The sequence below is a fragment of the Lathyrus oleraceus genome, chromosome 4, assembly GCF_024323335.1.
Source record: "Lathyrus oleraceus cultivar Zhongwan6 chromosome 4, CAAS_Psat_ZW6_1.0, whole genome shotgun sequence".
NCBI classification, from domain to species: domain Eukaryota; kingdom Viridiplantae; phylum Streptophyta; class Magnoliopsida; order Fabales; family Fabaceae; genus Lathyrus; species Lathyrus oleraceus.
The window spans coordinates 239937654-239965112 of record NC_066582.1 but is presented as its reverse complement, the minus strand read 5'-3'; the positions used below and the strand labels follow the sequence as shown (position 1 = coordinate 239965112).

Below are 27459 nucleotides of genomic sequence, written 5' to 3'. Positions count from 1 at the left end.
AGCAGTCTTGTTAAAGGATGGACATTCGATTCCGAACAAAGGAATACGAATCCTACTCAGCTGGGGAGGACGACTTCGACCCAAGAGCGCATGAGATATATTATCTATAGACGTCATAACGTAGATAATACACTCGCAAGGAAGATTATCCATAACCGGGTTGAGGTTGTTAGATGGATAAATCGACCGACATCATCCTGAAGAGAGCGAAAGCAAACTTGTTAAAGGATGGACATTCGATTCCACAAGGAATACGAATCTTACTCTGATGGTGAAAACAATCAAAAGACTGACCAAAGAGCGCATGAGGTATATTATCTATAGCCGTCAAAACGTAGATAATACCCTCGCATGGAGGATTATCCTAACCGGTTTGTAGGTTGTTAACGGATAAATCGACCGAAAAAGAAAGGCATCGGGGTACCAGACTAGGTATGCAAAGATGACCAATCAAAAGGGGAAACCACAAACATTACCAGCAAACGGTGAATGAAAGAGGACCCACTGGGGATAAGGTTGCTGACTCGGAGCAAATATCTGAAAGGTGAAAACCCGCTGGGGGATAAGATTGCTTAATCAAAGCAAATATCCGAAAGGGGAAAGGAATATCAATACCGATTGGATAATGATAACCACAAAGAGGGGATTACATCTACCGGTTAGTAGGTAGAAAACCACGGAATAGTAACCGCCATCACTAGGATGAGCACAAGGGTTGATTCCACAAAGGGGAGAAAAGAGGATTCACATCTACCGGATAGTAGGTAGAAAACCTCAAAGATAGGACTTACAACTGCTGGTTTGTAGGCAGAGGCCACCAAAATCTGCTGAGGATAAGATGAATGATTGTCGGTTAGTGAGCAACTATTCATTTATACCACAGGGAAGCACAAGAGACAGCCCCAAGGAAGCCAGTTTAGGATCGATCCAAAAAGGCATACTGAATCAAGACTCATCCTAATGAGGAAAGAACTCAATAGGGAAAACCCATCCCATTATGTGTGGGAGGGAACGGAAACAACCGTCATCCACGAGGATATAACTCCGTGGGGAAATGCAGAAGGAAATGACAGACACTTTCTGCTTAAGGGGTCGACTCTATATGGAGAGATCAGACACACCCACCTCTGCTAGGGGAACAAACCAAGCTTGCCAAATGCTACCAAATCCGGGGAGTAACACTGCCGGGGATACCCGCTCACTCGCGGAGTCACTTGTTGGGAAAACACTTTTCTACCCTGCTGGGGAACCCAATTCTGAAATCGATCCAATGGCGTGATGCTAAACTCTTTCCGACAACCCAATCTCGGATGGTCACCACGGCCTAGGGCTAATGGATATGCTTGCAATGCAAATGCATAAGTTTTTGTTTTGTTTTACACAATGCCCCATGATCATGGAAATGCTACGCACTAATGATGCAATATGCTATGCTTATCTAAATGATGAATGCATAAACACACGTCTCCTCCAGAGACAACACCGGGGAGCTTCAGGAACTCTGCTGAAGATTTCGATATCACATCCATTTCCCCCCTGCTGGGAAAAGACAAACCTCGCTGGGGAGACAGCTTCAGACTTGGAAAACAAACACAACTCCGCTGGGGATATGCAGCCTATTGGACACGGAACACCTGTCGATTCGCCGAACAGCGGCATCCATCGTCCACCCACAGTGTCGGCTTTCCACTTTTGAGAACTCCCAGGCTCGCCTGGACTTTTCTGATTCATCCCACGAAGATCGAATTCCTGGGATTCATACAAACTTTCCAGTCCTTAGGCTTTGAAGAGTCTTCTTGATTAGCTTTCAGGGATCGTCGTCACAACTCTGTCACGGGCTTTTCACCGTTCGTCTGTCCATTGCCCCTGGTCGGGCTCTGCAGGGATCTCCTTTGTCAAAAGGTTTCATATCACTACTTGCCAGCGAATGAAGATATCTAACAGCACCTGCACAAGAGATTGTTAGATAAAAGCGTGCCCCAGGCGTGCCCCCTATTTCAACATCTAGGTCACTCAAACTTCCGAATATGATTTCCAGATTTCAATCTTATAAGCATGCATCGGAAGGGACCTCTATGTTTCAAAATGCAAATATTCTTATCAAAACGAACGGATGTTTTCGTAATCAAAGCGGTAATGAAAACAAAAACAAAACTATTTGACTGAGCACGTATTTATTGACTGAAAAAGACGGCTCAAAACCGAGCAATACACAGGAAGCAAACCCTGGAAAGAGGTGATTGCGCACAAAAGAAAAAATCTATCCTATTGGCAATGTGAAACCGTGATCTCATCGGGTTTCAGCTCGGTTACATCCCATATGTCCTCAAGACTTTCCGCACTTTCGGCCTTCTGAACCAGACGCTTCCGATCGATCTCTGTCGGAGATTAGCTGAGTCATCTAAAGCTCAAACGATCATGCTAGACGCAGTTGTTCCTTTCAATCCCTCTTTTGCCTGGACCGCCCTTTCGGGTTTCAGTCCACCGGGATACCCATTTTTGCCCAAGTCGCCCTTGTGGGGTTTTCGACTTGCCGGGTGTACAGTTCTTTTCTTTTATTATCCCTAACTTTTGCCCGAACCTTTTCTCTTTTTTTTTGGTTCGCCGGGATGCCCTTTTTTGCCTAGACTCTTTTATTCTTTTTGTCCAGCGGGTCTCTTTTTACGAAGTATTTTCTAACTGCGTCCGCATTCACAGGGGATGGAAAATCCTCGCCACTCATGGTTGTCAGCAACAAGGCTTTGTCGGAGAAAGCCTTCTTGACCATGCTGGGGATTCATGACTGTATATCCACTTGCCCCACGATCGTCTTGAGGAAGAAGGATCCTTTTCAACACCGCATCTCTTCCATGGCACGCACGAGATCGCATTTCTTAGTTAACAACACGCTTCATTTACTGGGTACAACTGCCCCATGACAAGTAACTGTCAGCCTCTTTTCACAATCAGGCTCAATGCGTCATACTGAGTCCTCATCCACTCAGCCTTTTTCAAGTTTACGTCCAACGGGACCCCATGACGAAACCTGAGTCTCAAATGGTAATACAACCTTCATCCCATACCGGAGTGAGAAAGGCGTTGCCCCAGTAGATGCACGCACCGAAGTACGACACTCAGGATACCAACTTCGTACTCAGCCACCATCGTTGGTGCATTCAAATGTTATCAGGGAAACACTAGCTCACTCACTTTAAATTCTCCCCATCAGACATCAGAATCCGTTCGGATTCAGGGTCAGGCCCCTCCTCCGGGATCGGTCACTCTCAATCTTTCGATTCGAGCACCTCGAGATATCCTCATCAGGGAATTCAGACTTCCTGGGTTGAGAATCATCAATGGGTTGTTGGGCGAGATAACCATACAATACCCTCCTCTTGGTTGCTTTCTGGGAGGTATACTGAATATCGTATTCAGTCGGCACCATTTGCCCTCTCGCAACCCGTCCGGTCCATGCTAACTTCTCAAGCACATACTCGATCAGATCCATCTTGGACATCCACAAAGTGGTATGAACCAGCATGTTGTCTCAGTCGGCGAGCAGCCTATGCCAAAGTACATCAAGTTTTCTCGAGCAGTGAGTGTATTGTTTCACAGTCGATAAACTTTTTGCTTAGGTAAATCGCATGCTCTTTTCGACAAGACTCGTCATGCTGACCCAATACACCTCATAGACCCCTTGAGGGCTGTCAAGTACCAGATTAACAATTGTTTCTCCCACGGAAGGTATCAGAATCAGAGGTTCCTGCAACTTACCTTTTTTCATTTTTCCATGCCCCTTGGCAGTCATCATTCCACCTGACCATTTGATCTCTTTTGTTTTCTTATTCGTTTTCGGTTCAGGCGTTTCTTGTATTGTTTTTTTTTTTTTTTTTTTTAGGATCAACCTTGACTCCCCCTATCCGCTCACAAGCCTCGGCAACTTACCGGACAACACTCCACAAGTGCACTGATTCAGACTCAACCTCAGTCTGAGTTGTCTCAACCCGGTCAAACGACGTGCCCCGGACTAACCAGATGCCCTTTTTCTGCTTGGGACTTTGTTATCATGTCATCAACATAGCATTTGATTCCATGATGAATCATATCATGACACAAAGTCACCATGGCTCTCTGATAAGTAGCACCGGCGTTCTGCTTCTCTAGAGGACAGTCTTCTTTCCATGGTAGCTTGTGCACAACGACACCGGTATCCGACCCTGGCATATCCTGACACGACCAGGTGAAGGTATCCACATGCTCTTTCAACAGGGCTACCATTCTGCTTTCGACTCGCCTCTGAAGCGGCCTCAACTTTCATTTCCCTTCTGACCTCGGCGGTGCCTGAAATATCAATCTTGAATCGCTCCTCGTGTGGTTGAATCACCTTCTCCGCTTGTCTTAACAACCTGGCTAATTCCAGCAGATCACAATCTTCCTCGCCTTATTCTTCGGCATGATAGATCGGAGTGTCGAAGTCATACAGAGGTGTAACCAAATTGTTATCGATGAGATCAGGAAGGTAATCACTTTTGTGGTCGGAACCAAATGAATCAAAAGGAAAGAGAATAAAAACATTGCCATTTTTATTTTTATTTTTTTAAAACTGCAAAAAGTGAAAAACAGGGAACACCGCTTTAATCACAAAAACATCCATTTATTACTGATGCAAAATGTTGCACAATGAAACACATGAGATGGACCTTACAATGGACCATTACGTTTCGGGCAAAACGTATGGCTTTCATGCAAACAAAATAAAACCAGAAATCCTACACCTCAGGATGAGTGACAGTGGTGATTTTGGAGGCCTTCCAGTTGCCTGGTACGCACGACTTTATCCACAACTCGAGCTCGCGGTCACGGTCGGTCTCTTCACTCACTGAACAAGCATGATCAGAATCCAACATTCCTGCACTGACAAATATGTACGGCGGACGACGTCCTCTGTTTGGTCTAGACGACTCTTGATCTGGATAACCAATCCCGAACATGTCTGCCTTTACCACTATGTCAATGATCCTGCCCCAGCCTTGGGCCCCTTGGTTCTTCACCACCTCCAAAGCTTGTTCATAAGAAGAAATGGACAACTTCTTCTCCTTCTCAGTAACAACAACATTCTCCACCTTGACGGTTTCGATTGCTTGACTGGGCATTTCAAGTTTTCCACTGTCCATTTCTACTTCCTTCATCTTCTGGGTCATATTCCCCATCAGTACACACCCCTTTGTGGCGACGGCCGCACAACAAATATCAGCACTAGAGAGAGCTCCATCCTTCATCAGAGGTTTTGGGACCACAGACATTGGAACCTTTAACTGATCCTCCTCAGTCGCCTCCATTCTTCTCTTGTCCTTTTTCACCATCTTCACTTTTACAGGACCCTGCCTGGGTACGGGGTTGACATCCTCATTCATTATCTGTGCCAAGCTGATGGTCTTGGAGTCCACCATGTCCTGGACGACATGCTTGAAAGCTCTACAACCCTCAATGCTGTGCCCGGGTGCCCCAGAATGGAAATCGCACCTGGCATTCTCATCATAGCTTGGAGGCCTCCGCTGCCGTTCCACGGGAATCAATATCCTTGGCCGGACTAACCCCAAATCCCTCAATCTTTTGAAAAGGAGAGTATAAGTCACATGTGGCTCCTCAAACTGACGATCAACCTTCTCCTTCTTCACTAGGCTCTTAGCCCTCGGTGCTCTCTGTTGAGGTGGTGGTTGTTGTTGTGGTACAGTAGGATTATCAACAGGAGTGATTACAGCGGCAGCATAAGGGTGATAACGATCCTGACTGCGTTCCCTTTTTACCGGCATACCAACTGACTCAACCTCCTTCTTGAACGGACCACTGTCAGAGGGTTTCTTGGCTACAGTGCTAGAGGGTTTGTTCACTTCGGAGGACGGAGCCTTCCCCTGAACTTTCTCCACTATCAGCCACTTCTCAATCTTGTCCAATCTCTCAGACATGGCTTTCTGCCCCAAGGCAAGCCCTTGCACAACACTGAGCAAATCCCTCACCATCTCTTTCAGTTCAAGGATGTCGGCATTGGGAAGATCCATCAGCTTGGATTTGTTGCTTCTAGCAGGATATATGAGCAAACGAGCTATGCGCACCGGTTGACACCTACAAAACAACAAATGGGTTAGTATGACTCACACATGCAATGTCCATCCGTACCAGGAATATTCCGTCCTTTGATTCTAGCATCACTGAGACAGATAATTTTTCATCAATAACAATCTGACATCTGGATGTCTCTTAACCAGAATCTTAATCAAAATGGACCCTGAGTACGGATGGACATGGGTTGAATGCAGATGAATGCGAAATGAGATGATGCAAATGCATGAATGCCGGTTACTGTGCCATCTAGTCCTCTGAAGACCCATTCTCTGAACCAGTCACAGTCAACTGAGTCACCATAAATCCGACTTGGGGAGTTCCGAAATAAATGGAACCGGAGATTACATCATCATCACAGAAACATCCGCTGAACGGATGACAGCCAGATCCTCTGAACAGGTACTCTCAAATTCAACCCGGGGATCCGAAATAAACGGAACCCGCTGATAAACCACGGACAGAACTCCAGCGTCCCAGAAATAAATGTCCATAATCCATAGTCACCATCAGTACCAAGAGTCACCAACAAGTCACCAACTGTACCTGTTAAAATGATCATTCCCTCCCCACTCACGGGTGTCATCTAGGCCAGGGTAAAGTCAAGAGAAACGCAACATAAATAACCTTTCACAGAATATCATCATATACACACCCGAAGTATGTAACGATAATACCCCACCAGGGTCTGAACTGCTCGTGATATCAATGTTCCGCTAAGTGGCGCATACCACCCGCTTCCCATGAATCACTTTATTCCTAGGTTTCCTAGATTTCACTCATAGCCTGGGTATTGGGCCTTTTACCTCGAGTAACTTCCACCCCCAAACAGAGAAACACAACCAGCACAACAGATGAATATGAATGAATGCAAACATTAATGCAAACAATAAATGCAAATAATAACCAATGAATGCAATAAATAACAACACAAAGCAACCAAAGCCCTAACCTAGAGAACGCTAGGAGAGACTCGCTTAGGGAAGATGGACCAGCAAGAGGTCAACTTCTCTATATCCCCAGCAGAGTCGCCAGCTGTCACATTACGCGAAAAACCGGCGGGAAAACAAGAACAACAGAGCCGCCACCGTGCGTTATTTATCCCAAAAGAGGGATAGGAAACGCTCAGAGTAAACCTGGAAAAAGCATGGTCTCGTGACCAAAGAGAATGGGATCGGGAGTCGGTTATGCGAAGGGAAGGTATTAGCACCCCTACGCATCCGTCGTACTCGACGGGATCCACGCACAAAAGGAAGGAAGATTGTTGCTAAAACACTGCTCATAAACAAACAAACTGGCTGAAAGAGACACGAGAAAACAAACATGACTGACTCGGCAGGATATCGCATCCTGGGCCTACTTAGTCTATCAGGCATAGACATCAGAGTCGAAGTAGTTCGCACAGGGGGAAAACACATGCTCGCTAGGATGTCGCATCCTATGCATACGTATCTTCTCGGACGAAGAAGAATCAGAGCATTCGTAGCTCGGCTAACGCACGCAAACAAAACTACACAAACACGGGCAAACATGGAACCCGAATGCCAATCGCTGGACTTACATCAGCTTCTGAACCGGACACACCCACACTGGAAACCAGATGCCACGTGATGGACTTATACCGGACTCCAAGCACACAACAAGAGGATACGGAATGCCAATCGCTGGGCTTACATCCATCTCCTGACACCAACACAGGAAGAAGAAGGGTCTCGATTGCAACCAGGGCAAGAGAAGGGGAAGGTCTCAATCGCAACGAGGGCGAGAGAAAAGAATTAGTGTTAGTTGTTAGTCAAATTCGACAAGACATCGCATCTCGTGCCTACGTATCTCATCTGGACATGAGAATCAGAGTTGCCGTAGTTCGGCTAAACTATTCCTGTTGGTTTGTGTTTTTTAAGTGGATAACGTCACTACGCAATCTACCGGATGCTCGACCTTTGGAGACTTACTCACCTGTAGTAGAAGGAGTTGACGTATCCTTAAGAGGGGATAATGTTTATTTGTGTTTTAGGAAAGCTCAAGCAAGAAAGGAAGTCCTATACGAAGGAACCGTGCTACCTTAGTTGACATGCAAACGAGACTACGCGGAGTCTAGCAAACCTAGGGGATACAATCACACCACACAAACACATACAGCATGAAGTAAACACACCAACAATGGACTCAAACATCAAGGCTAGGCTTTAGTCGAGGGGTCATGTCAACCTCGACAAACAAGCCTCTGTATCAAGGTGAGGTTAGCTCTTAACCTTGACATTGAGAGTCAAGGTGAAGCTGATGAAAGGTGAGTGAAGATGAGACTTCACAGCTCTTATCCCTGGCCTGGGAGAGCTTTCAGACAAATGAAGTGTGGGTCCAGAAAGCGGGAACCCTTCTACACTTATGACACTGACTCAACTGATCTTGGGTTTTTACTCACTATGCATCAACACATGTGGTGTGAGCAAGGTGAGTGACTCACAGAATAGTAGGAGATAGGCTACATATCTCTTTTGTCTACCAATTGCCTCATATGAGGTCTTTTCCTGCTTGGGGACAAAGATAAACAAGCACAAACATTGCCTCTTAAGGAGGACTTCAGACAGGTGCCTGGCTAAGTAACAGGCCAGGTCTTCCAGACTACATGGAGACAAGAGATTCTACCTCAATGCCAATGCTATCAAGCAAAGCAATGCGAGTTCTCAAAGAACTATTAGCAACTAATGTACCTGAAATCAATCAAATACAATCAGTATACCAATCACAAAGTCAAAACAAGCAAATAAGAATCAACAGTCAACACTATCAATCACATGTGCAAATCACAAGCCCAAAGCAAGTGAGCTAAGCATCCTACAAAATAGAACAAGTTAGTTCATAACAATCAACCAAACTCAATCAACTTGCATTAATCTCCTTAAAGCATTTGCTTCCTAACCTGAAAAGTCAAATTCAAACATGATAAGTAAGACCACTAGGACAAGCCTAGGGTCAAAAGGAGGTGAAAAATTCAAAACAGCAAGTGAAAATTGATCAAAACCAAGATTAATCAAGCAAGAATAGAATCCAATTGGTCTCACATCAAAACTATGCACCAAATCCATTTCATACACAAAACATGTCAAACTATGCACTTTGGAATCACATGGGAGCAAACAGAATGATCACAATCAAACCAATACCAAAATAGCTCAATAAATCCTCAGAAAATTCATGATCAAACTGTTGGTGTAAGCCCTAGAGGCCAATATTTTTGGTACTTGTATCGAATTATTTATTAATAATAAAAGGCATTTTCTTTATTATGGTTGATTAATAAAGTCCCTAGAATAGATAGTCTGTTTAATGTATTAAGTGTGACTTAATCATGAGAACACATTAAACATAAGGGCACTATTCTTAAAGTATCCGTAGTCGAGCTTTAATGTGAAGTGGGATAACATTAAAGCATTAAGACTATTATGTTTGTAGACTGATGATCACATCTCATGGATCATGGATAAAGAGTTATCAAGTCTTAAACATAGGTATGAATATTAGGAGTAATATTTATACCGGATTGACCCGCTATGAGAATACTATATAGAAAGTTATGCAAAGTGTCATAAGTTATTCTCATGGTGATAATAGTGTATACCACTCTTCGACCTGAAACCACTATGGATCCTAGATGTAGAGTCGAGTGCTTTATTGTTGATCCAACGTTGTCCGTAACTGGATAACCATAAAGACAGTTGATGGGTACTCCACGAAGCATGCTGAGGGACATGAGTGTCCTAGATGGAATTTGCCAATCCTGCGTAACAGGATAAATGTCTATGGGCCCAATATTGAACTGGACAAGGGTGACACGGTCTATACCTTGTGTTCAATATAGACATAAGGGCAAAGGGGTAATTATACACATAATTATTATCACAGGAGGTTTTGACAGATCACATGACATTTTCGTGACTTGGGTAGCAGTGATGTGTTGCTAGATACCGCTCACTGTTTATTATGTTAAATGCGTGATTTAATATAATTGCCAACGCCGTGAAAACCTATAGGGTCACACACAAAGGACGGATTGATGAGAGATAGAATAATTAAGAAACATCGTAAGGTACGGTGTACTTAAGCAGAATACGAAATATGGTAAAGTACCAAATACTTAAGTGATTTTGGCATATTATGAGATATAGGCCAAAATGCACTTAGGTGGGCTTTTTGGCTTGAAGCCCACACAAGTGGTTCTATAAATAGAGCTCTTGTGCAGAAGCTTTGTATGGGAATACAACACAACTGAAGAGTTGGAATTTCGTATCTCTCTTTCTCTCACTCAAAGCCTTCATTCACAAACAGCTAGCACTGCGATTGAAGGAATCCGTTCGTGTGGACTGAGTAGAGACGTTGTCATCGTTCAACGTTCGTGATCGCCCCGTGGATCTATATCAAAGATTTGATCATTATCAGAGATCTGCACCAAAGGTTTGAATCGCCACAAGAGGTAACGATTCTATCACTGATCATGCCCATTCGTAAGGATCACTAAATGGAGAAATTTTTAAATTCCGCTGCGCCTTGGATGGCCATTCTCCAACACAAACAGCATTCATAACATGTCAATCATACCAAATTTCAGCTCATTTGGACCAAGGGAAGCAAGTCAATGAAATTCAAAAAGTTCAGACAAGTTTAAACAAGTCAATACAAGGCATCAAAACATGCATTCACTTCAACCAATCATAAAACAGAGACAAAACATGATAAATGAATGGGATTAAAACCATGATGCCTTTCAACATGTCTACCATAGACATGTCAAATTTCACATCCATCCAATTAATAACCAGAATTTCCCAAATCAAATACAAACATGTCTCACAAATGGTCAACAATTGGTCAAACTGCAAAGAAAATTCCAATCAAATAGGAAATGCATCCAAAAAATCCAGAAAAACTCACAAGCATTCTCAACATTCATAAGTATTCTCATACAAAAATCCAGCTCAATTCAAGTTCAATAAGCATTGCAAATAAAATCAGGAAGATGCATAAGGAATGGTATGGCACAAAATGTAACACCTACAAAGATTATATCACAACTCTCAATCCAGGAACTCAAAAATTACAAACCACATACCAAAATGACCAAGAATGAGTCTAGAACATGCATGCAAAATTTCAAGAATTTCTTATTAAGCATCAAGATTTTATGATCAAAAGAGTAGGCATGGTGCACAAAAGGACATGTCCAAACAAACCCTAGCCAAATATTTTTTCCACACGTGCACAATATTATTAAAAATAACCAGAAAATCAAGCACATGATAAGGAGAATGGCACAAAAAATTGCATCAAATTTGGATTAAAATTGAGTGAGATACGAATTTTTGATTGTGGAAAGAAATAAAAAAAAATGAAGAATGAAGCATGGAATTATGTGAACATGTAGAAAATAAATGGAAAAAGCCAAAGATGGACTTGGCACCAGCAAGGATCGAAGCCGGTCCTTATTTGAACAGAGGCGCGCGCAAACACAATTAAGCATGAACAGTAACGTGAATATGGATCTAGCAACCAAACTCTGGAAAATTTCTAAGCATTCGTACGCGTTCTTGACCAAATCCAACATGAACAAATCTTAACCAAATTCAACAAACCGCATATCACCAGAAAGATCTCTCAATGCACAGCATGAATATCAAATTAATTTGACCTAATTCCTCATGATTAAAAAGAATCGAAGCAAAACATGTTCATGTATGAAACTTCAAATTCACATATCTTCCTCAAATCTCAATGAAAATTCATGATTCAAGTTGCAGCATGCTATACAATAGGAGATCTATCAAAGCCATATCATAGTTTTGAGAATTAGCTCGGTCGAGTTCTAACCTTTTGGATGATGCAGGTCTTGATTCGGTGATTTCAATGCTCCAAAGTGTGAAACAGATGCAGGTTAATGCTTAGGAAGATGATTGGAATAGGTACTTCAGCTCGATTACGCTCCAGATCCAAGAATCATCAAACTGCCATGAGAGAGCTTGGATGCAACAGTCGAGAATCTTCAAGGATTTGGCCACGATTTTGTGCAACAGTTCTTCACAAGTACCTGCAGAAGATGAATTACACCAGCACGAGCACGATGGATGATGAATTTCAATGGAAATGGTGAAAAAAGTGTGAAAAAGTTTTGAAGAAAATTGAGAGAATTTGGTGATTTCTGTTCAGATCTGAAATTATGATTGTGATTATGTGAATTCAATTATGATTAATGCTTTATACCACTTCCTAATCCAATTGTTAAGCATGATTAGCAAGAATGATGTGAATTAGCAAAATGCAATTTTCATGTAATTGGCAAAAATGACCTTTTCTAATTATAACCAATGTAACAGTGCAAATGCAATTGAGGCAAGTCCAATTTGCTGTTTATGATGTGTTAGAAGTGGTTTGAAGTGCAAATGACATGTATTTCTCAAAATCATCTTTTTTCCCACAAAAATGCAAATTAGTTCACTTGAAAAATGGCCTTTTGCTATGATGATTTTTGATGAAATGTGATGATGCATCATGAAAGTTCATGTCAAATGTGATTTGCTCAAAAAAGAATCACCCAATTTGGCCTTTCCATTCAAAAGTTATGCCACTTTGAATTTCAACATTTTCTGAAAATGATTTGATCATAACTTGCCAACCACACATGAGAAATGAGTGTTCTTGGACTTTTTGGAAAGGTGAGATCAAGATATTCAACTTTCATGTTGGACAAAATTCCATTTGAAGCTTGTATGATGATGTAAATTTGAGGAGAAGAACTTTCCATTTTTGGCAGTTTCCAATTACAGGTCACCTGCTATTTTAGGAAACTTTTCATCTGACTTCAAATTCTTCAATCTTGATCTTTGAAATGTCAAATGAGACTTGTATGGACATGAATGCAGCCTTTCAAACCATCTCCCACCTTTAAATCCATAAAATCAGGCACAGTTGACCACAGTTGACCACAATTGACTTTCTAGGGTTTCAGCTGAAATTCAGCTTGACTGATGACTTCTGAGCATCCAATCTTTGGCCAAACCACTTCACAATGATCACATAATCATATGAACTTGATAAACCAACCCTAGGGCTTTGTCTCTGTAACACCCTTCTAAAATACCCCAATTTCGTTCATCAATTATTTCCACAAATTCATCATAATCATCCAATTCAAAGGTAAATTAAAGGTCTATCACTACCCATGACATATTATCATACAATACCCGTTAATCAACGATAAACCCCCCTTACCTGAGTTAATCCGGCAAATTCTGCAGCTTCAAGCTTTTCCTCCCTTCAATCCCTTGTTCTCTGGTTCTCTTTTTGCCCTTTTCCACGTTCTGTCTCTTTTTCCTTTTCACGTGAAAACAATAACCTTTTTACTAAATGGGACCTTTTTACTGATTTCCACTTTATTCCAATAATAAAAATAATAATCCAATAATAATAATCCCAATAATTATTATTCCAAAATAATAATATTATTAATCCAAACTTCTAATTATTCAATTAAATTAATAAATAAAATATTAATTTAAATTAAATAATTAGCTTATTTTAATTGGGGTGTTACAACTCTCCCCCACTAAAAGAGTTTTCGTCCTCGAAAACATACCTCAAGCGAACAACTCCGGATAAGACTCCTTCATCTGACTCTCAAGTTCCCAAGTCACATTGCCACCTGCTGGTCCTCCCCAAGCTACCTTCACCAAGGCAATCTCTTTACCCCGCAACTGCTTCAACTCTCGATCCTCGATCCTCATAGGTGATGTTTCAACAGTCAGGTTATCTCTCACCTGTACATCATCTATTTGGACTACATGCGACGGATCATGAATGTATCTCCTCAACTGAGACACATGAAAAACATCATGCAAATTCGCAAGCGACGGTGGTAAGGCGATACGATAGGCTACCTCTCCTATCCTCTCCAAAATCTGATAAGGACCAATAAATCGAGGTGTCAACTTCTTCGACTTCAAAGCTCGACCAACACCAGTTATCGGAGTAACACGAAGAAACACGTGATCTCCCTCTTGGAATTCAAGTGACTTCCTCCTCTTATCATGATAACTCTTCTGACGACTCTGAGCAATTCTCATCTTCTCCTGAATCATCTTAATCTTTTCCGTAGTTTGTTGAACAATCTCCGGTCCAACCACAGCACTCTCACCGGACTCATACCAACACAAAGGTGTCCGACATCTCCTACCATACAAAGCTTCAAACGGTGCCATACCAATGCTCGAATGAAAACTATTGTTGTAGGTAAATTCAATCAAAGGCAAATAACAATCCCAAGCACCTCCTTTTTCCAAAACGCAAGCTCTCAAAAGGTCTTCTAATGACTGAATCGTCCTCTCAGTCTGACCATCAGTCTGCGGGTGATATGCAGAACTCAATCTCAGCTTAGTTCCCAAAGCTCTCTGCAACCCATCCCAAAACTTTGATGTAAATCTAGGATCTCTGTCCGAAACAATACTCGACGGAATACCATGCAAACTTACAATCTTCTCAATATACAACTCAGCCAACCTCTCTAACGGATAATCCATTCTGATCGGAATGAAATGAGCCGACTTCGTCAATCTATCAACAATCACCCAAATAGCCTCAAAATTCTTATTTGTCCTCGGCAAACCAGCAACAAAATCCATACTGATACTATCCCACTTCCACTCTGGAATAGCCAACGGTTGCATTAGCCCAGACGGCTTCTGATGCTCAATCTTTGACTTCTGACAAGTCAAACAGGAGTAAACAAAACTCGCAATTTCTCTTTTCATTCCCGGCCACCAAAATAACCTTTTCAAATCATGATACATCTTCGTAGCTCCAGGATGAATACTTAAGCCACTACGATGTCCCTCCTCAAGAATACTCTTCTTAAGCTCAATAACATTCGGAATACACACCCGATCGCCAAATCTCAAAACACCATTCTCATCAACTCTGAATTCACCACCCTGACCTTGATTCACTAACGTCAACTTATCAACCAAAAGCATATCGGATTTCTGACCCTCTCTGATCTCGTTCAGAATACCACTTATTAATTTCAACATTCCCAATTTAACACTATTGTGAGTACTCTCACACACCAAACTCAAATCTCTAAACTGCTCAATTAAATCCAACTCTTTAGCCATTAGCATAGACATATGCAATGATTTCCGACTCAATGCGTCAGCCACAACGTTTGCTTTACCCGGATGGTAATTCAAACCAAAATCATAATCCTTCAGAAATTCTAACCATCTCCTCTGTCTCATATTCAGCTCTTTCTGATCGAACAAATACTTTAAACTCTTATGGTCACTGAAAACTTCAAATCTTGACCCGTACAAATAATGCCTCCATAACTTCAGAACAAATACCACAGCTGCCAACTCTAAATCATGTGTCGGATAGTTCCTCTCATGAACCCTCAGTTGTCTCGAAGCATAAGCTATAACCTGCTTATTCTGCATCAACACACCACCTAAACCCAACAATGAAGCATCACAGTAAACCTCAAAGGGTTCCGACGAACTCGGTAATATCAGAATAGGAGCAGTAGTCAACCTTCTCTTTAACTCTTGGAAACCTTCTTCACATTTTGAGTCCCAAACAAACGCTTGCCCCTTTCTGGTCAACATTGTCAACGGTAATGCCAACTTAGAGAATCCCTCAATAAACTTCCTATAGTAACCTGCAAGTCCAAGAAAACTTCTTATCTCAGAAACTGACTTCGGAGCTTCCCACTTAGATACCGCTTCTATCTTAGAAGGATCAACAGCAACACCACCTCTTGAAATCACATGACCAAGAAAACTAACCTCTTCTAACCAAAATTCACACTTTGAGAGTTTAGCAAATAACTGCTTTTCTCGCAGCACTCCTAAAACCACTCTCAAATGCTCAGCATGCTCTTCTTCAGATTTCGAATACACCAAAATGTCATCAATAAATACCACAACGAACTGATCTAGATACGGATGGAAAATTCTATTCATGTACTCCATGAATACTCCCGGCGCATTAGTCACACCAAAAGGCATTACAGAATACTCATAATGTCCAAACCTCGTTCTGAAAGCAGTCTTCTGAATATCTTCAGTTTTCACACGTATCTGATGATACCCAGATCTCAAGTCTATCTTGCTGAACACACTAGCACCAACCAATTGATCCATCAAATCATCAATCCTCGGTAAAGGATACCGATTCTTGATCGTCACTTTATTCAATTGCCTGTAGTCCACACACAACCTCATAGTACCTTCTTTCTTCTTAACCAACAACACTGGTGCACCCCACGGTGACACACTCGGACGAATAAATTTCTTATCCAACAGATCTTCCAATTGACTCTTCAATTCAGCTAACTCAACAGCAGACATACGGTACGGAGCCATCGATATTGGTCTAGTACCAGGTACCAAATCAATCGAGAACTCAACTTCACGTTCTGGTGGCAATTCATTCACTTCTTCCGGAAACACCTCAGGAAAATCACACACTACAGCTAGATCGCCAATCACCAGTTTATCTTTAGCTTCCAAAGTCGCTAACAGCATAAACAACTCTGCCCCATCTGCCACTTCCTCATTCACCTGCCTGGCTGATAGAAACAAACTCTTTCCTTCTTCAATCTCAGGAAATATCACAGTCTTATCAAAACAGTTGATAGAAACTCGGTTGAACACCAACCAGTTCATACCCAGAATAACGTCAATCTGCACTAATGGAAGACACACAAGATCTATCCCAAAGGCTCTACCAAAAATACTCAAGGGGCAACTTAAACAAACAGAAGTAGTAGTCACTGAACCCTTCGCAGGAGTATCAATCACCATACTACCACGCATCTCAGATATCTCTAACTTAAGTTTCACAGCACAATCCAAAGATATAAAAGAATGAGTCGCACCTGTGTCAATAATAGCTACAAGAGGAAAGCCATTAATATAACACGTACCTCGGATCAAACGATCATCTGCAGAAGTCTCAGAACCCGATAAAGCAAAAACCTTGCCTCCTGACTGATTCTCTTTCTTTGGCTTTGGACACTGTGGACTGATATGACCCAACTCTCCACAGTTGAAACAAGTCACAGTCTTCAACCGGCACTCTGCAGCCAAATGACCACCTCTTCCACACTTGAAACACTTCATCTCAGCACTGGTACACTCATGAACACGATGTCCAGCCCGACCACATCGGTAACACTTAACAGGAGCACTAGAGTCTCCCCCACTAGGCCTTTTCATCCCACTCTGCCTCTAAAAACCTTTGCCAGCTGTATACGGTTTTCCACGATCAATCTGATTCTTGCCTTTCCTATCAACCCTCTGCTGATAGCTCTCAGCTCTGGCCTTGGAATCCTGTTCAAAAATCCTGCAACAGTCAACCAGATCAGAAAACACTCTAATCCTCTGATATCCAATCGCTTGCTTGATCTCGGGACGCAACCCGTTCTCAAACTTCACACACTTGGAAAATTCCCCAGCAGCCTCAGCATAGGGAGTGTAATACTTCGACAGCTCTGTGAACTTGGCAGCATACTCCGTAACGGACCTGTTGCCCTGCTTCAATTCCAAGAACTCAATTTCTTTCTTTCCTCTGACATCCTCGGGAAAGTACTTCCTCAGAAATCTCTCTCTGAACACAGCCCAAGAAATCTCAGCATCTCCAGCAGTTTCCAACTCAGTGCGGGTAGCAACCCACCAATCGTCAGCTTCTTCTGACAGCATATGTGTACCGAACCTGACCTTCTGATTATCAGCACACTCAGTTACTCTGAAGATTCTCTCAATCTCCTTCAACCACTTCTGAGCACCATCTGGATCGTATGCTCCCTTGAACATTGGAGGATTGTTCGTTTGGAACTCACTCAACTGACGAGCAGCTCCCATTCCCACCACATTCGGATTTCCTCCAAGTACTCCAGCTAGCATACCCAGAGCCTCAGCAATCGCAGCATCATCTCTACCTCTTCCGGCCATCTCTATTCTGAAAACCCAACAAGCTAAAATAGTAAGTACTGATAGGGTTACACAACACCTATCCCGTACAGGGGAAACAGAATAACTACGACTCGACACGACCGACTATGCTCTGATACCACTAATGTAACACCCTTCTAAAATACCCCAATTTCGTTCATCAATTATTTCCACAAATTCATCATAATCATCCAATTCAAAGGTAAATTAAAGGTCTATCACTACCCATGACATATTATCATACAATACCCGTTAATCAACGATAAACCCCCCTTACCTGAGTTAATCCGGCAAATTCTGCAGCTTCAAGCTTTTCCTCCCTTCAATCCCTTGTTCTCTGGTTCTCTTTTTGCCCTTTTCCACGTTCTGTCTCTTTTTCCTTTTCACGTGAAAACAATAACCTTTTTACTAAATGGGACCTTTTTACTGATTTCCACTTTATTCCAATAATAAAAATAATAATCCAATAATAATAATCCCAATAATTATTATTCCAAAATAATAATATTATTAATCCAAACTTCTAATTATTCAATTAAATTAATAAATAAAATATTAATTTAAATTAAATAATTAGCTTATTTTAATTGGGGTGTTACAGTCTCCATGGAAATGCACTTGCTTGCTTGCTTGACTGATCTCCTGATCATCTTGACCTAATCTTGTCAGATGACTTGCACTTGGGCAAAGGACAATGCAATGCTATGCAGTGGACTATGTTATGTTAATGACCTAATCATGAAAATGAATGTACAAAATGGGAGGTGCAAATTTGAGGTGCTACACCATGCTTCATGCTAAGAAACTTCCATACCATTTTTGGGTTGAAGCCATGAACACTGCCTGCTATATCCTTAATAGAGTGACTATCAGATCTGGCACATCAGCCACATTGTATGAACTATGGAAAGGAAGAAATCCAAATGTGAAATATTTCCATGTATTTGGAAGTAAATGTTATATTCTGGAAGATCATGAGTAGAGCTGAAAGATGGATCCTAAAAGTGATGAGGGAATTTTTCTAGGGTACTCTACAAACACCTGAGCATACAGAGTTTTCAATTCTAGAACCAAGGTAATGATAGAATCCATAAACATTGTTGTGGATGACTCAACTAACAAAGTTGATGTCACAGATAATGTTGAAACATCAATGAATGATGTTCCAGAAGATGTTGCAGAATCAAATGCTAATACTGAACCTACAGAGACCGAGTCAACTAACAAAGGGCTTTCCATTAGAATTCATAAAGATCATCCTAAGGAGCTTAATATAGGAAATCTAAATGAAGGGATAATTACCAGATCAAGGGAAGTTGTGTCAAATGCATGCTTTGTTTCTAAATTTGAACCTAAGAATATCAAGGAGGCCTTGACTGATGAGTTCAGGATTAATGCTATGCAAGATGAACTTGTCCAATTCAAAAGAAATGAGGTGTTGGATTTGGTTCCAAGACCTGAAGGAACAAATGTTATTGGCACTAGATGGCTGTACAAGAAAAAGTCTGATGAACAAGAGGTTGTTACCAGAAAAAAAGCCAGACTTGTTGCTCAAGGATACACCCAAATGAAAGGAGTGAACTTTGATGAAACCTTTGCTCCAGTGGCTCACCTAGAGTCTATCATATTGTTACTTGGAATGGCATGCCTTTTAAAGTTCAAGTTGTTTCAAATGGATGTTAAAAATGCCTTTCTAAATGGCTATTTAAATGAAGATGTGTATGTTGAACAACCAAAAGGGTTTATTGATCCTACGTTCCCAAATCATTTGTTCAAATTAAAGAAGACATTGTATGGTTTAAAACAAGCTCAAAGAGCTTGGTATGAAATGTTGACTGAGTTTCTCATCAACCATGGATATATAAAGGGTGGAATTGATAAAAACTATCTTTGTCAAAGAGAAGGATGGAAAACTTATGATATCTCAGATCTATGTGGATGATATTATGTTTGGAGGGATGTCAGATGAGATGGTCTAACATTTTGTAAAGCAAATGCAATCTGAGTTTGAAATGAGTTTGGTAGGTGAACTAACGTACTTCCTTGGGCTCCAAGTCAAACAGATGGAAGACTCCATTTTTCCGTGTCAAAGCAAATATGCAAAGAGTATTATGAAGAAATTTGGATTGGATAATGCTAGTCACAAAAGAACTCCTGTTCCTACTCACTTAAAGGTATCTAAAGATATGAATGGCACAAGTGAGTATGGAATGTTGTATTCCCATGATTCAAATTCTATGTTAGTGTGGTATTGTGATGCTGATTGGGCTGGTAGTGTTGATGATAGAAAGAGTACCTCTGGAGGATATTTCTTCTTGGGAAACAATTTAATTTCATGGTTCAGCAAGAAACGAAATCGTGTATCCCTATCTACTATTGAAGATGAGTACATAGTAGCAGGCAACATCTGCTCTCAACTAATATGGAGAAACAAATGTTGACTGAATATAATGTCACACAATATGTCATGGAATTATTTTGTGACAAATTGAGTGCTATTAACATCTCCAAAAATTCTATTCAGCACAGTAGGACTAAACACATTGACATCAGGCATCATTTTATTAGAGAACTTGTTGAAGACAAAGTCATAACACCTAAGCATGTTAGCATGGAGAATCAGATTGCAAACATTTTTACCAAAGCCTTGGGTGCAGTTCAATTTGAAATATTAAGAGGAAAACTTGATTTGTATTAATGAGCATTTATAGCAATTACATATATTTAAGTGTGTCAGACAAGAGTTAAACTCTCATCATTACACTGGACACACTTACCTAAACCCCTTACGTCATTGTGTATCCTTTTGGACAAAAATATGCTACCCATTCCATTCAAACGCCTCATTCCTTTCCAGGAATATGTGCTCACCCTCTCTCAAGAGTCTCTCTCTATTCCATCTGCATCAAGTGTCAACTAAAATGTCGAAACAATCTTCACCCACATACATGCATGTCCCAACTGAAACCAGTGAATCATCCTCCCTAATTGTTAGGGAAAATGAACCGCTTCAAATGATCAACCTGGAAGATCTGGTCTTGGATGTTTCTCCTTTATCCATGATTCATCTACCTCCCTAGAAGAAAGTTACACCTTCTGTGTCTAAAAATGTCAAGACTTCCGATAAGTCTTCTGAACCTATAATCCCCAGTAAAGATAAAACTGTTGTTGAAGAAGAATCTAGGTCTAAAGGGTCTGAGATGAGAAACCCTACTATGCATGCTGACGACACTGAGAATCCAACGAAAGAGGAAAGGAGTGCCATTGATAAGGAATTTAGGAAGTTTGTTACATGTGTTTTGAAGGAAGTGAACTCAGATGTTTCTCCAGATGTTCAAACATCTTTGGCAAAAGAATCTAGCCCTAACAATGATTCTAGTGAAAAAGCTGAGGAAAGCATTCCTGAACATGATGCTCTTGAAAGAAGGAGTAAGAAGAAGGAAGATGGGTGTGTCCCTGAGCATGCTGCTCATGAGAGAAGAAGTAAAAAGAAAGCTTATCATGTTGTCAATGCTGATGAACTAACTTCTGATGAAGAACCCCTTACCAATATTGTAACTCCTAGTATAGCCAAGAGGCTGCAGATATGTAAAGGAAAGGCAGTGGTGTTTAAAGATTCTCCCTCAAGGGAAATGAAAAGAAAATATGGTGGTTTGAAAGGAACTCCTTCTAGAAGCTCCATAGGTAAATATCTTCTAGATCATGGAGTAAAGTTGTTACCCCTACTAGAAAGAGGAAATCTGTCTCTTCTAGTGATTATGAGTTTGATGTCGAAAAGGATGTCCAGGACATCACACCTGTAAAAAGATTTGCTAATAAGAAGCCTTATGTTGTTATGCCCAAGGCTCCACTGGACAATGTTTCTTTACATTATGTGAAGAATGTTGAAAGGTAGAAATATGTCATTCAAATGAGGGTAGCTCTGGAGAGGGAATTGGGTAAGGATTCCTTAAGGAGGTTGTAAAACTTATAGAAGCTGCTGGGTTGATGAAGACTGTCACTAAATTTGGCCCTTGCTATGAAAGCTTAGTCAAGGAGTTTGTGGTGACTATTCCTGATGGGTGTGATGATATGAAAAATTCTTACTATTGGAAGGTATATGTTAGAGGAAATGTCGTGACATTTTATCCAGTTGTGATAAAAAAATTTCAGGAAAAAACAGAAGAACCTCGGGCTGAGCTAGAGGTTACAGATGACCAGGTGTGCAAGGAGATAACTGCCAAGCAGGTCAGACACTGGCCAAACAAAAGGAAGCTATCCGCTGGAAAGTTGAGTGTCAAATATGCTATCCTTCATAGGATTGGGACTGCCAACTGGGTGCCCACTAATCACACCTCAACCATCTCTACTGGTCTTGGTAAGTTTATTTATGCTGTTGGGACAAGAAGAGCGTTTGAATTTGGAAAATACATCTTTGTGAAAATGACAAAGCCTTCTCTACTGTTGTAAAAATGACCATCAACTTTCCATCCCTCATTTGTGGAATCATCCTAAACCAACATCCTGGTATTTTACTGCCTATTGGTAGTATGAAGAAAAGGGATTCTCCCCTATCACTCCACTACAAACTTTTTGTTGGAACACATGTCCCAGATATTGTCATGACATCTTGTCAGGTACCTGGCCCTGCCACCTCCAAGAAGAGTGGTATTGCTCAGCTGAAGGAGACTTGTAAAACATTGGAGGATTCCATCAGATCTAGCACTGCAACAAAGATCAAACTTGATACATTGATGAAGGCTATGGTGGAAGAAGAGAAGAAGGAAGCTATACAGGGTGGTGATGACAATGAAGGAACTGGTGTTGAGGATTGTACTGGTGAGGATGATGGTGAAACTGATGAAGATAATGAAGTTGAAGGAGAAGAGTATGCCACTGCTGACTCAGATAGTTAGGAGGATATCTAATTGCAGTTTTGTTTTGTTCTTTATTTGGTTATGATTTATGGTTTGTGACCAGGATTTTATGCATCCTTAGGTGCCCCCTTGTGTGCGATAATTAACTTTATGAATATGGTTTCTCTGTTTTTGGTTAGATGCTTACCTTTGTCATATTATGGCTAAAAAGTGGGAGTATGTTTGTGTGTGCTAACCACTAACCACTAACCTGTTCTGGAACTTTCTGGGCTACCGTGTTGTGTTTTCAAACATGATGTTCTGACATAAAATTGACCGAGGAATTGTTTTGAGTGAAGTTTTTTTCTGCTGCATATACCTCTGACGTGTGTTGTTTAACAGGTAGTGTTTTTTATGGATGATCCCTTGAGGGGGAGTCCCGATTATGTGAAACGAGGGGAGTACAAAATTTGTCTGGTGTGATTGCTTGATTACCTCTGTGATGTGTGTGTTTGATTCGTTTTTCAAACCTATGTAGTTATGTTTGTAACATGGACTATGGTGCTGGTGTGCAAAGGGTATTTGGTTGTTTTAGCCAAAATTTTCCAAAGGGGAGAGATTGTTAATTCTTTGTATTTATGATTGGCAGTAATTTTGGTAAAACTAACTTAGCTGCAACATGTTGAACAAGATGTCCTAACATGTGGATTCGACATCTTGTCTGAAACAGGTTTTACTCTTGGTAACGTTTGATTATTTAACTGATTACAAAATATTCTAGGAATATTAAGTAATCCCATGTGGTGTCCATGAGTGAGGAATCAGAGATTCTAATTGATTTTAAACTTATTCTGTTTTCTAAATGTTGTGACATTTTAGGAAACTTTTGATTGGTAACCTATCGTTGTGCATATGTTTTACCGCGTGTACAAGACCCAAATCCAGTTCATTCTATGGCTATATATAGAATGCCTTAAACCTAATTGAAGCACGAAGAAAAGAAGTATCATTGTGGTGTTAGGGTTTGTGTGGACGTGTTATTTGTGAGTCTCTCTAATATCATCTTGATATATGAGTAGGACTCTGTCAATTGATTGTAAGGGTTGTCAAGCACTCATAAGCTTTTAAGCATTGAGTGATTATGTGTCTGTGAAGTGTGACTTCAGAATTTCTTGTAATTGTTTGAATTGTCACTGTTGTGATTGGAAGGGAAGTGAGAAGGGTCTCACACCTAGGAGTGTCTTAGGTAGAAGTTAAGCACGGGTAGTGATTATGGTGTAGACTGTAAATTGGAGATAGTTTGCAGAAGGTCTACAAACTGATACTATTTAGTGGATTTCCTCCCTGGCTTGGTAGCCCCCATATGTAGGTGTTGTTCTACACCGAATTGGGTTAACAACTCTGTGTGTTATATTATTTTATGTTCCCCTATATATAAGTTATTTTGTTATTGTGTGTTGGTCAGATATCAGTGTCTCAACATCTCTTAGGACATTTGATATTTGCATACCAGAATTTCAATAATTCCAAAGAATCTTGCACCAAAGGTCATGTGTTGAATGTCAATAATAAAATGGTACTGTTGAACGTAAGCATCAACACATCCTCAATGTTTCAATATCCCTTTTCTTTCAAGCGAATCTTCTGAATAAACTATGGCATCTTTCTATTTCTCATGTTGCTCATTTTATTAATCACTTACATTCTCCTATTAGTAATTTTAATTCCCTTTATTTTCTTTTGTATAAAAAAATTCCTGATTACTATTTCTTAAATGCTTTGGTTTCCTTGTGTATGTTTCTACTCTCTCCCATAATCGCACTAAGTTTGATCCTTGGTCCTGTAATTTTGTTTTTATTGGTTATAGAGCAGGGACCAAAGGTTATCTTGTTTATGATTTAACTTCTAACCTCTTCATTGTTTCTTGTAATGTTATTTTTTATGAATCTTGTTTTGCTTTCAGCATCACTCATGATCATCGACCCTTACCTCTTATCCTTACCCTTCATCCGACCTATACTGACCTGGACCCTATCCCATTCTAACCAAATTCCCATCCTAGTACCCCATCTTCTCCACCTTTTAATCCTACCATTCATCAAGAAACTCCTACTTCTCCCACATCCATTACTCCTCCCATTCCTCAACTTCACCTACACACTTCCACCCATCTACCTCATCCTCTCACTCGTAGGCAATCCACTAGGCAGACTAAACAACCCTCTTATCTAAATGATTACCACTGCAATCTCCTTAACAACAATTCAATCACCCCTCAATCCACCTCTGTTACCCCAAAGTTTCCTCTTTCATACATTCTGAATTATAACCGATGTTACACACACTACAAGCAGTTTTGCCTTTCTGTATCTTCCACAATTGAACCCTTTACATATTCCCAGGCCAACCAACATGATTGTTGGATCAAAGTTATGCAAACTGAACTTGCAACCCTTGAACATACTAATACTTGGACCTTAGTTGACCTTCCTTCTAATAAAACCCCTATTAGTTGTAAATGGGTATATAAGATTAAATATCTTGCTAACGGTAACATTGACATGTACAAAGCTCAGTTAGTTGCCAAAGGCTACACTCAAAAGAAATGTGTTGATTACTTTGACAATTTCTCTCATGTAGCAAAATTAATCATTATAAGAACTCTCCTTTATTTGGCTTATATTAAACATTGGCATTTAGAACAACTAGGTGTCAATAATGGTTTTCTTCGTGGAGACTTACACGAACAGTTTTATATGACTTTTCCTCAAGGCTATAAACCTCCTCATCAATCTCTCTAAGGTTTGTAAACTCTACAAAAGTATTTATGGCCTTAAATATGCTAGTAGGCAATGATATTCTAAATCTTCTGAAACCTTACTTTCTCTTGGTTATCATTATTCTCATGCTGATTATTCTCTTTTTACCAAACTAACTGATATTAACTTCATGGCTTTATTAGTTTATGTTGACGACATTGTTTTAACCTGTAATTATTCTCTTGGTTACCATTATTCACATTGCAGAAATTAAGCATGCCAAACACATTCTTCATTCCAAAATTCGTATTAAAGACAAGTCTTTTAAGGTATTTTCTTGGCCTTGAAGCATGCCAAACACATTCTTCTCTCCGATTTTGCAGATATTGATTAGGAAACTTGTCCAACCATAGAAGATCCACTACTAGCTTTGCTGTATTCCTAAGAAAATCTTTAATTTCATGGAAATCCAAGAAGCAGACGACCGTTTCTCATTCCAGCTCCGAAGCCGAATATGTGCACTTGCTGCCCTTACTTGTGAAGTCCAATGGCTTCATTATTTATTCACTGACTTGCATATCACTTTCAACAACCCCACCTTCATCTATTGTGACAATCGATCCACGCTCACAACCCTACATTTCATGAACGATCCAAACACATTGAAATCGACTGCCATATCATGCATAAAAAACTGAAAACCGGTCTCATCAAACTCTTTCCAATACCTTTGTCTGCACAACTTGCTGGCTTCCTAACTAAGCCAATGACTGCTCCTTCCTTATCAAATTTCATTGTCAAGCTTGGCTTCATGTCTCTCTGTAGTCCAACTTGTAGGAGAGTCTTAGATAATAACTCTTACTTGCTAAAATTTTACAGTTACATTTATTTTCTATTTATTTATGATTTTGTTAGAGTTTATTGTACCATTATTGTATATAAATACATGGTCCCCTTGTCTATTTATAGACTATGTTGAATAATAATAAAATTTCAATGATTGAGTTTTAATATTCCAATACAAGTCACGTCATCCGGATGATACATTTAGGAATATTGGTACAATTGGATCTTGGAATTATAAAAAAAAAGAATAGCCGTAATTGAAATGTTAAAGTTTGAAAATGCTATTAAAAATTATGCTCCTCTATTCCAAATTATAACTCATTTTTTAAATAAATTGTCTTAAATTATAAATTATAAATTATTTTATAATTTTAATATAATATTAATGATTTTTTTTCTAATATATCATTTATTATTTATTAATCTATTATTTTCATTTTTTAAATTTCTCTTTTATCTATAATAAATAAAAGATAATATTATAAATCATATATAATTTCTCTTTCCTATACAATAATAATTATATTTTTTAATTTACATAAAAAAACACAAAACATCTTATAATTTGAGACGGAATGAGTAATTTTGATAAACTCATAAATCTAATTAGAATAATTGAAAAAAGTGGTAAAGGTTATTGTTTCACACATTAAAATAATTAATAAATGTTATTACATTTAATATTATTTTTCCTATAATATTTTTAATTATTAGGATTTTATTATATATATTTCTTTCTCTTAAATAAATAACCAAAAGTCTTATAAATCAATGAATAGTTAATGTTTTATTAAAATTTAAAAAATAACAATCAATTTTTTATTTATAAAGGGTTTAATGGTGATGCACTGACATTGTAAAATAGTTTTACACTGTCATCCAATAAAAATATATCATTTCGTCATGTCATACCAGTATTTTAAA

At 39.9% G+C, this 27459-nt stretch overlaps 1 protein-coding gene and 1 long non-coding RNA gene across 2 annotated transcripts; one reads left to right on the top strand and one right to left on the bottom strand.

Moving 5' to 3' along the window:
• Positions 1 to 20206: 20206 nt before the first annotated feature.
• On the top strand, positions 20207 to 22544 carry LOC127136851 (uncharacterized). Its single transcript, XM_051063365.1, has 4 exons — positions 20207 to 20455; positions 21176 to 21779; positions 22069 to 22190; positions 22248 to 22544. The coding sequence occupies exons 1-4, from the start codon at positions 20207 to 20209 to the stop codon at positions 22542 to 22544; spliced, it is 1272 nt and encodes a 423-aa protein (XP_050919322.1).
• Positions 22545 to 25959: 3415 nt separating this feature from the next.
• LOC127135400 (uncharacterized) lies at positions 25960 to 26600 on the bottom strand. Its single transcript, XR_007808537.1, has 2 exons — positions 26418 to 26600; positions 25960 to 26324 (listed from the first exon to the last, which is right to left on the bottom strand). It is a non-coding gene; the product is annotated as an uncharacterized LOC127135400 (long non-coding RNA).
• Between the last annotated feature and the right edge of the window lie 859 nt (positions 26601 to 27459).

Bases quoted from the DNA above. Each gene is read 5' to 3' on its own strand.
- LOC127136851 (XM_051063365.1), top strand. From the start codon at position 20,207: ATGAAGAAATTTGGATTGGATAATGCTAGTCACAAAAGAACTCCTGTT. The intron at 20,456-21,175 runs GTATCCCTATCT...CTACCTCCCTAG, and splicing joins TCAGCAAGAAACGAAATCGT to AAGAAAGTTACACCTTCTGT. The intron at 22,191-22,247 runs GTATATGTTAGA...AAAAAATTTCAG, and splicing joins AAAATTCTTACTATTGGAAG to GAAAAAACAGAAGAACCTCG.